Source organism: Zeus faber (assembly GCF_960531495.2).
Source record: "Zeus faber genome assembly, chromosome: 10".
Taxonomy (NCBI): domain Eukaryota; kingdom Metazoa; phylum Chordata; class Actinopteri; order Zeiformes; family Zeidae; genus Zeus; species Zeus faber.
Genome location: NC_137199.1, coordinates 13,038,043 through 13,049,579, shown reverse-complemented (window position 1 = coordinate 13,049,579; position 11,537 = coordinate 13,038,043). Strand labels below are relative to the sequence as shown.

The 11,537-nt window shown below is 40.6% G+C and overlaps 1 protein-coding gene across 1 annotated transcript; it reads left to right on the top strand.

The window, feature by feature from the left end:
• Positions 1–3,910: 3,910 nt before the first annotated feature.
• Positions 3,911–11,085, top strand: pmt (phosphoethanolamine methyltransferase; the record flags this gene model as incomplete). The annotated part of the gene is made up of 11 exons (XM_080008501.1): positions 3,911–4,098; positions 5,136–5,291; positions 5,650–5,786; positions 6,076–6,227; positions 6,412–6,600; positions 7,536–7,625; positions 7,737–7,826; positions 8,479–8,601; positions 9,620–9,751; positions 10,152–10,268; positions 10,964–11,085. 11 exons carry the CDS (start codon positions 3,911–3,913, stop codon positions 11,072–11,074), a joined length of 1,485 nt encoding a protein of 494 aa, XP_079864627.1. The 3' UTR covers positions 11,075–11,085.
• Between the last annotated feature and the right edge of the window lie 452 nt (positions 11,086–11,537).

The following is an 11,537-nucleotide window of genomic DNA, read 5'->3' as shown; positions in this document are numbered from 1 at the left end:
TTTTTGGACTCGACGCTGGAACCACCAGTAGACGGAGGGACCCTCCGCGAAGTGACATTATACCTCCCCGAGGCTCGTCCGCGGGTAATTTATCTCCTTTGTCTGTGCATTTTTGTGTTTTTCAAAATGTTTTTTTTTTTTTTTTTGTGTATTTGCTTTGTATTTTATAACGTATAATGTACTATTTGCATTACGTTTGATTTTGTTATTTTTTAAATATATTTTATTCATGATTTTAGTGGCATTTTTACTTTGTAATTCAAATTTAATTTATATACATTATTTCTATTTTTAATTATATTTATGTATAATGTTTGGGTTATTTTTATTTTTATTTGTATAATAATAATAATAATAATTATTATTATTATTATTATTATTATTATTATTATTATTATTATATTAATTATCACTATTATTATTATTATTATTATTATTTATTATTATTATTATTATTGTTATTATTATTATTATTATCATTATTATCATTATTATATTGGTTTTTAATGTATCTTTAAAAGAAAGATACCATTTTCACGCTGTATTTCGCTCCACTCCGCCCTCAGATCATCGCGTTTTCTTTCTCCACTGTAAATGTATGAGGCAACATTACGCAATCCGCACATTTCCACACGTGTCAGCAAAACTGCGCCGAGAGCAGCAGCGCCGCAGCGCCGGAAAAGCAGCCGCACACAGGCCACCGATTCCTTCTGTTCCACTCGGTAAATGTATAAGACGATAATTCCCACTCCTCGCGCGGTCCTTGAAGTGCTCACGGTGGGCTGTAGCGGTGTAGTGGTCGTTTGGATCCGCTTCTGAGATTTGGCTCTTGACGTCACTGAGTAATATATATATATATATATATATATATATATTATATATATATAAATAATTTGTATTTTTTCCGACTCTCCGTTCATTTTATTCAGCTGGTGTAAAGTGTAACGTGGCTCTCACAAATAGTTTTGCTGGAAAAAGCTCAAACTGCGGATGCCAAACTATTTGAACCTAATTATCTTCAGATCCTTCATTTTGGCAGATAAATGCAAAATGTAAATCCCCCCCAAAATTATTTGCTTCTGTCAATTTATATATACAGTATATATATATATATATACGTGTGTGTGTGTGTGTGTGTGTGCGTGCGTATACACTATATATACCTATATAACCTAACCAATACATTACCTTACCTATATCTACACACACACACACACACACACACACACACACACACACACACACAATTCAAATCGTAACGAAAGAAAACATTTGGTTGGAAATAGATACTTATAATGGATGACTGTGCATGTGTATATATGTATGTATGTATATGTACACACATATATATATATATATATATATATATATATATATATATATATATGAATGCCCTAATCATTGGAAAGATTAATTCGCTACTTTCGTTCCAGACTCTTGCATTACTAGTATAAAACAGAGCGCACCACTGCATCGATCCGGGTGACACGCCCCGGGAGACGGGGACTGTAATGATTGCTCGGTCCAGGGCTCTGTGCCCTCATACGGGGGCAGGTAAAAGGGAACCACAGCCCCCCCCCCCCATGTAAACAATGGACATGACAACCCGTACAGCCTTTCCCCTACAAGGATTATCCACGCTTTGCTGGCTGCGTCCCCTCCCCTCACATTGGACTCGTCCGAGTGGTCAGTTCTGTACCTGCCTGGCGACCACCCCCCCCCCCCCCCCCAACCCCCTTTTCCACAGCTGGTATTTAAAGTGTCACTCGGCTATTTGGTGGTGGCTATTTCTTGTAGCCTCTGAATTCTGGATGTCGTAAATTGAATCGTTCATCTACAGACATACTTTTGTTTCCAATCAACCAATCAATCATTCAACCAAGCAATCAATCAATCAACCAATCAATCAATCCAATCCCAGCCACGGAGGAAAACATGGACACAGGTATGATTCATTTAAGAAGTGCACTGTTTGTTTTTGTTAGTTTAATGGCTTAATTTGTGTATTTTTTTATAATGTATTGTACGCTGACAGGGGTGACTGGTGTAGGCTTGGGCTTTCGGGTGTTTTTGCCCCGCTGCTGTGTGTTGCCTCCCTGTTGAAATGCTTCATTCGGCCGGTGGAAGTAATCCTTCACCCGCTGTGAATGCTGTGTTGGGGGCTTTCATTGATTCTGAATTGTCAGCTGTCAAAGTGCTCCCCCTCCCCTCAACACACACACACACACAGACATACACACACACATACACGCACACACACACACACACATGCACACACACACATGCACACACACACACACACACACACACACACACATGCACACACACACATGCAGACACACCAGGCTGTTCAATATAGGAAGTAGGAGATATCATCCCCCAGTTAAATGCAAACTGGATGGCTGCGGTAGTGGCATTAGAGTTGCTCTTGCATCTCCCTCGTGTCGGATGCAATTAAATGATTTGAGACAAAACTAAAAGGCCTGAAGCTCGCTCCCTGGATCTGTAAAACTATGCCCAGGTTGTACATTACTGAGGCGACTGCCAAATCGCCCGCACTACTTGTGAAACTTCTTGGTGGAATAGTGAGCTATTTGCTGCGTTGAAGTGGGTAATCAGTAAGCACAGTGACGGGGTTGGGGGGAAATGATCGGCTGGACACAGAAAAAAGTAAAGTACTGTACCGAGTCAGTTAATTTACAAAAAAAAAAAGGTTGTGTTGGTTAATCCAAGAAGGTCTGAGCTGTGGAATCAATGTGTTTGTGTATTGTTTGGAGGCTTTGGCCAAATCTGATTTGAGCTCTGTAATCTGTTTGTCCCGTTCGATCTCAAAGTTCAGCTGCAAAAACTATAGCCAAAGGTGCCTTTTGGATTTAACTTGTTTGTCGGAGAATTGATACACATTAACCCTTCCATTTGGACAAATGCATTGCAGTGACTGATTTTTTTTTTTATTGTTGGTTTATCTGCTAAATGTCGCACCTTATATATATTTTTTGATCTTATTCCATCCTATTACATTTTGCATTTGGCTGAAACTAACTGCAGTGCATATTCTTGAGCAGCGATTATTACTTTATTACTTTTACTTAGTTTATTGAGCTGTTCATTACTCATTTATTCTTATATTTGGAATGTGTATAATGTGAATATAGGGTTTATCTTCTCACTCTGTACTTCATGTTCCCCACTGAGCGGCTGCAACGCCTGAATTTGACCCAAAGGCGATCAATAAAGTACTATATCATCTTATCTTCAAATGTCTGATAACGCAGTAACCGAGTTCGTGCTCCGAAACTGGTATTGATGATGAGGCCCAACATTTGTGATAAGGTCTGGGTTTAAAAATAATAAACGTATCCTTTAGTTTAAACCTTTGAGTGCAAAGGCATACATTAATCAGGGGAATTATAATATGAATTTCTATTTGATCCAGACCATCGTGGTTATGATGCTGAAATTTTATGTATTCGGCTGCTCCCGTTAGAGGTCGCCACAGCGGATCATCTGCCTCCAACACCTTCTGTTCTATGCATCTTCCTCCCTTACACCAACCGTCTGCATGTCCTCCCTCACCACATCCATGAACCTTCTCTTTGGCCTTCCTCTTTTCCTCTCGCCTGGCAGCTCCATCCTCAGCATCCTTCTCCCAATGGAACTCTCATCTCTCCTACACACGTGTCCAAACCATTGGACCAAATTAATAATCAATACAAGTATGGCTGTTAAAAAAGGCATTTTAATATGTTTCCAATTTTTTTTTAATTTATCAACCACCATAAATGCACACGTTGGAGAGCCGAGGGGTTGGGTGGGTGTATCCACTATAAAGAAATGCTAAATGTGAACGAGGGATGGATTTTAGATGTATTCATCTTTAAATCCGGCCCCTTGCTGACACCGAGTCTTGATGGAAAGCATCTCAGTCCGTAGCACCATGACGGAGTTCTGGAAGGAGCACTCCAAGGAGGCCACGGTGGAGGAGATGATGCTGGACTCCAACGCCCGGGAGCTGACCAAGCAGGAGCTGCCCGAGATCCTGTCCCTGCTGCCCAGCATCAAGGGCCAGAGGATCCTGGAGCTGGGGGCCGGGATCGGGTGAGGATGTTTACTGTTGATTTGTGGGCGCGTCCACGGGTCCAGACGCAGATGCACTGTTTTCAACTGACCTGATGACCTGTGGTGAAATGTACATTCAGTTTGTTTGTGTGTGTGTGAGGGGGAGAGTTCTTACCTGGTCCTTGAAGTTCATTGGAATACCTTGAAAATAGCCCCTTTTTATATAGATAGAGACATAAATAATAATAGAAATAACAGACACTGAGTGCTATGAAGGTACTTGAAAGTCATGTAATACCAGAGTAAATCCGAGAGAGAGAGAGAGAGAGAGAGAGAGAGAGAGAGAGAGAGAGCGAGAGAGGAGAGAGAGAGAGAGAGCTCTTATCAGGTATTCGAGGTGCTTCAATTGCTTGAATTTAGTATCCTCAGAAAAGCAATGGAATACATTGAGAATATCCCCGTTTCTGCCAAAGTACTTGAAAAGTTCTTGGAAAAACGTGATCATTAAAAAACCTGGGATATTCCCTCTAGTTTTTGTTATTTAAATCGTAATGTAATAAATGATTTGGTTGGAAATAGACACTTATAATAGATGACAATGTGTGTGTGTATATATATATACTGTATATATATATATATATATATATATATATATACGTACACATATACACACAGTATAGAAAAGATATACTAATATTAAAGACAATGAAATGAAAGATTTTATTATAATTAATAACGATCACATCACAGATTTGTGTTTTTTGAAAATGGATAAATAGTGCTTAAAAGTACTAGTAATAGTAGTAGTAAAGAGAGCGAGAGAGAGAGAGAGAGAGAGAGAGAGATTTAAAAATCTCTTTATTGAACTCATGTGGTACAAGCACAATAACATAATAATGATAATTAAAATTAAAATGTGATAAAAATCCTGAAATGTCACTTATCAGCTCGTAAAACCTAGGGGGAGCGAGAGGGAGAGAGACATGAAGAACGAGTGACACACACACACACACACACACACACACACACACACACACACACACACGCTAAAGTGGTCTCTCCCGTGTCCCCCCCAGCCGTTATACCAGCCACCTGCTGGTGAGGGCCGATCACGTGACCGCCGTGGACTTCATGGAGAGCTTTATAGAGAAGAACAGGCAGGAGAACGGTCACCATAGCAATGCGGTCTTCCTGCAAGCCGACGTCACGAAACTGAACTTCCCGAAAAACAGGTGTGGTAGACCAAAAACGGGTGGCTTGGATAGTTCAAGACCAGCTCACCCGGTTCCTCTCGTGTTTGTGGGGTTGTTGCTCCGGGGCCTCATCGGCTGTTGAAAATTCCGTTGCGATTTGATGAAATAAAAAACAAAAAAAATGCGAAGAATCAAACATGGGGGAGTGAATCGTGACCTGGCCGATCGGGATGGTGTGAAGACGGATGGGAGGCGTTCACCCCCCACGCACGCATCGGTGACAAGCTGCGATTCTACGGAGCCACTACCCCGGACTCCGCCCGACCTCAAATCGTCGCCCAAATCTGCCTTGATAATCCCGCGATGTGGCCCCTTTTGAAAACGGCTCTTTTTCCAGCTTCGACCTGATTTTCTCCAACTGGCTGCTGATGTACCTGAGCAACGAGGAGCTCAAGAGCCTAGTGGAGAAGATGCTCAGCTGGCTGACGCCCAACGGCTTCCTCTTCTTCAGGGAGTCCTGCAATCACCAGTCAGGTAGTGTCAACTGGAATATACATGTATAGAATATATACATGTATATTACATTACAGGCATATATACACATACACATATGTTTATGTGTATATACACATATACTGTATATGTATATATGTATATATATATATATATATATATATATATATATATATATATATATATATATATATATATATACATATATATATATATTTATGTATATATACAGTATATATGTATATATATATTTATATATATATATAAATACTGTATATGCAATCATCTCTCATTAAAAAACATTGTCCAGGCGACACCAAGAGGGACTTCAATCCGACACACTACCGCACCCAGAGTCAGTACAATCAGCTCATCACAATGACTCAGTGGATGGACCCCGAGGGGAGGAAGGAGTTTGGTTTCGACATCATTCTGATGAAGAAAATCATAACCTACATGAAGGTGGTCGATGCATGAATTAATCCAAAATATCTGAGGTTCCGCCAAAGACCAATCGCTGAAATCTCTCTCTCTCTCTCTCTCTCTCTGTCTCTCTCTCGCTCCCTCTCCTCCTTCCTCTTCTTCGTCGTCTTCCTCCTCCCTCCTCCTCCTCCTCCTCCTCCTCCTCCTCCTCCTCCTCCTCCAGATGAAAAACAACCAGAACCAGATCTGCTGGCTGCTGGAGAAGGTCCCCCGCCTCTCCTCCACCCAGGGCGGCTTCACCACCTTCCAGCAGTTCCTGGACAACCGTCAGTACACCCGCCGCGGCATCCTGTGCTACGAGAAGATGTTCGGGGCCGGGTTCGTCAGCACGGGGGGGGCCAGCACCACCAAGGTACAGAGGCAAATAAAAGGCCCAAAAAAAGAGACCCGAGTGTATGTGACTGAAAACAGGACGCTTGAAATTCAGAAGAACTCGGTTTGAAGCGACACCATGTTGAACTTTTAGTATTTGGGATTTGGCGCCCCATACAGCTTCTCGGTACAATGCCACTTTTACACCACTGTCGTCCAACAAAAACGAGATGCCATTCTCCATATTACGGGTCAGTGTAGCATCACAGGGATTTTGGAGTCGTTATTTTAAGGTTAAAACTTTACTTTTGCTTGAAATAAATACACTTGTAAAGAATTAAAAATGATTTACGGTAACGCCGAATGGAAAGTATGACTTTGTTCGAACAACGAATCCATTGATTAAACAGTGCTTTACACCCATTTCAAGGGAACAATAATAATAATAATAATAATTATTATTATTATTATTATTATTATTATTATTATTAATAATAATAATTAATAATTAATAATTAATAATAATTGTTATTATTATAAACTTTATTCATTTTGAGAGCTGCTTTACAGGACGGTGGATATCCAAATGTGCAAGGTAAACCATGATATCAGTAAAGCGGAACACGAATATGCAAGAAAAAACAATATCAATAAAGCAGAGCACAACACAGTTAAACAGGACGGCGGCAGTTAAAGCCAAGTCTATAAAGTGAGTTTTAAGAAGAGATTTTAAATAATTGACTAATCTTGCTAGCCTGAGATCCTGGGCAGCTTACAATTTTTCATTGTATTTTGTTTTATGTCTTGTCTTTAAATTGTCGGTTATGTCTATTGTATTTTCTGTTTATTCCATTTTATTATATTTTCTGTGCCCACTCTTGTCTGTTTTTTAAACTTTCCGCGATCGGGCTCCTTTTAGCACCTTAAATAAAGATTTACTCTCACGTTGTTCTCTCGCTTTCGTCACGGTGACAGGAGTTTGTGGACCTCCTGAACCTGAAGCCGGGTGAGAAGGTCCTGGACGTCGGCTGCGGCATCGGTGGGGGAAACTTCTACATGGCGAAGGTCAGAGACGGGACGGCGTGCGTCGCGTGCGGCGGCGGCGGCGACCATGCGCATCATCTGGACCATGACGCCGTAATGACCCTTGTGATGACCGACTGTTTGTGCTTTTAGAAATTCGGAGTGGAGGTGCTTGGCTTGGACCTGTCTCAGAATATGGTGGAAATTGCCATGGAAAGGGCGGTGAAGGAGAAGCTGCCACAGGTGAGTCTTTATATAATATAAATCTTATATAATGTAAATCTTATATAATATAAATCTTATATAATATAAATCTTACATAATAAACACTCACGCTGAGCCACGTTGGAGCCAGGTTTGTATTATTAGTATCATATACCCGCAATCACATCAGTTCAATTCTATATGAATGCACTAAGTTGCAACTTTAATTGTAACTACAATTCTAGGTGAAGAAATGTATTTATTTATTATTATTATGCATAAATCATTCTACTTGTTGAGCAATATAATGCCATTCAAAAGCATAAAGGCGCTCAGAACGCCGTTTCACAGTGATTATATTGCAGCAACGTGGTCGTATGATGTCACTGTGATAGGCTCTATAGTGGCCTATTGCTTTAATACACGTGTATATCATTCATGAGAGTATATCATATAAAGTAATTCATGCGTAAGTTGTGTAGAGTAATATATATGTAAACCAAATTAGAATAGTTCTGTATCTGTTAATGCTTTAAAAAGTGGATCTCATTTGCATATCGACTGGGATTTGATGAGTTTGTCTCAACTTTTGCAATAGTTTAACCTCGTTGTTGACAGTCAATACGTTGTTGCATGCACCACGGCTTTCCGTACGGACCAAGTTCTTCTAAAGTAAATAATCCTCCTTCAGGTCCACTTCGAACTGGCCGACGCCACCAAGCGCTCCTTCTGCGAGGGCTCCTTCGACGTGATCTACAGCAGAGACACCATCCTGCACATCCAGGACAAACTGGCGCTCTTCAAGCGTTTCCACGTGAGTGTTGCCAGATCGGGCGGCTCCTCGCCCGGCCAGGCTACCTTTCATCGCATCGGGCCGGTGAAAATGACTTTGGGCGTCTTGGGGTCATTCGGGCTCCTTTTTGCTCCTCCGGTTGGAAAGAGCATTGTTGAGGTCGACAGACAAACTCTCGGATTGGCACCGGGGCTGGACACACACCCATCTTACATCTTCCACCAATCACATCCATTTCAGACCAAACCATTACTGTATATTCCCAAAACCAACAATTAAATAATTGAAGAAAGCATGACAGAATCTTCACGGTTTTATTTTTGGTTTGATCACAGTGAAGAAAAAAAAGTAAACATACATACAATTCTTAATAAATAACTGAAAATTACAAAAGAAAATTGTTTAATACACACAGAAAGAGATCCATGTTTTTTTTTTTTCTATAATTCCATTACAATAATAATAATAATAATAATATGTATTTGATAGATCACACAATGTTTTAATCTCTGTAGAAGTATGATCTGTATCTAATGTAACTGTTTTGCAAATATTAGACAAACATTATTAGTCATAAAAAGTCTTAAAATAGATTTTAATTTTTTTATTTTGATTTTAACGTTAACATTTTGTCTGACTCCATTCATCCGTATATTTTTTTTTGGAAAATTAAGTCAAGTTCTTCTGCATCAGCCAGCATTTGATGTTCAAACTCATTTTTGCCTACATACCAATATATAGCACTTAATCATACTTACCAGTGCTTAAATACTAAATAAAATAAAATAAATAAATAGAATTATAATAATAATAATAATAATAATAAAATTGATTTTGTTATTGTTAAGGGGTCTTAAAAAGGTATTAAGTTGAACTCCCTGGTGTGTTTCTGACAAGTTGAATGTACAGTGATTTTATGTCTATGAATCCTTTACTTTTGTATAACATATAACTTAACCCCCCCCACACACACACACACACACACACACAAACACACACACACACGTATTTGACGTCCCTTTCCCTCGGTGACGTCCAGTCCTGGCTGAAGCCCGGCGGCCGCCTCCTGATCTCCGACTACTGCTGCGGGGAGAAGCCCTGGACGCCGCAGTTCCAGGCGTACGTCAAGCAGCGATGCTACATCCTCCACATGCTCGGGGAGTACGGCGAGGTGAGCGCAGCGCTCCGCCTACCATGTACCGCACCACCACCACCACCGCCGCCGCCACCACCACGCAGTACCGTGAACAGTCAGTGGGTGGCGCCACTCGCACTTTGCTTCCCGACAGAGTTTCCAAGGTTCTGGATGAACAAATTCTTGGCTTCATGGCTTGTCTGTCAGTCACCCGTGTTAGAGTGAATGTGATCCACCAGAAACGCGGAGGAGAACCTGCGCTCACAGCTCATAATGTGATTATAACATAATAACACAACATAATGGTAGTTCATCGGAATTCCAACACGCAAACCTATTTAAAGAAAAATCTAAAATCAACACTGTTTGCGAAAATGGCGACGAGGTACTTTTGTCCGCACTTAGATTTAACGCGTGCGTGTGTGTGTGTGTGTAGTTAATTGAGCAGGCTGGTTTCTGCAACGTGCGCACCGAGGACCGGACGGCTCAGTTCATCCAGGTCATCAAGTCGGAGCTGGAGAGAGCCGAGGTCATCAAGGACGAATTCATTCAGGTAAGCACACACCCACGCATTGATATTCTGCCAAATTTTTCCTCAATGCTCATTACGTAATTGTAATCGTCTATTTGCTCTGCGACAGTCTTCCCTCGGGCGAATAAAGTATCTAATCCAAATGGATCATCATGTGCATAATCCTCACAACTATTAAAAAGAAAACATTTGCTCAGCCACCTGAACCGTGCATTTGTTAACTGTGGATATTTTATTTGTTTTTGGTTTCTGGGCAACATTTTGTTTACTGTTGAAGCTCATCATATTATATATAACTATAATGAGCTTCAACGGTAAACAAATGTTTACAAAATGTTGGGCTTTAACAGATATTTAATAATATCAGTTCCTCTTTCAGGTTCACTGTCTATTTCAGTAGTTATAGTATAGGATGGTATATTTTATCTTTGGAAATAATTTCTTTGGCTCTTTTTATTTTTAGTTTCTATATATTATTTATCACTGGGTTTAGTGTATATTGCCAAACATTATTGTGTCCAGTTAACTGTTTGATTATTGCTTTGACTGTCGGTTTATTGCATATTTTCCAATATTTGTTTTCTTATTGTATTGCTCTATTATTGTTTTGATGCGAGCTGGTGAGACATTGAAATGTCCCCTCATGGAGGAATAAAGCCTCCACCTGTCTTTCCATCCATCCGTCCATCCACCCCTCCCTCATCCCCCCTGTGCAGGAGTTTTCGGCGGAGGACTACTTGGCCATCACCAACGGCTGGAGTGACAAGCTGCAGTGCTGCGACACGGGGGACCAGGTCTGGGGCCTGTTCTACGCAACCCGGGACTAAAGGAGCCTCACGGACACGGGGGGGGGGGGGGGGTTTGGTCTTAACCGTAATGCTGTTGCCCGTGATGCTCAAACTCAAATCAGTGTCGCCGGATGGCGGTTGGTCATTTGCAAAAGGAAGAGAGTTGACCGATCACGTGACGGAGGTGCTGTGCTCTCTTAGTGGAATTCAGCACCAATCTGGCATCGTGACAGTCTGAAAAAAAAAAAGAATAAAAAAATAATTTTAAAATGCAGTAAAAAAAATAAACTGCCAAATCTACAAAACGCCTATAATCATCACGACAGTTGATTCGCATAACAGCTTGCGAAAAAAATGGAAAGATAATATAAAGTGGAGTAAAAATTGGAATACAAAACAGGATTAGTCAGATAATAAAAATATACCGTACATGATTTATGGTATCATATGATTGTGGTACTGCCGGCATTCCCGCATTTTTTTTGTATTACTATACAATTGT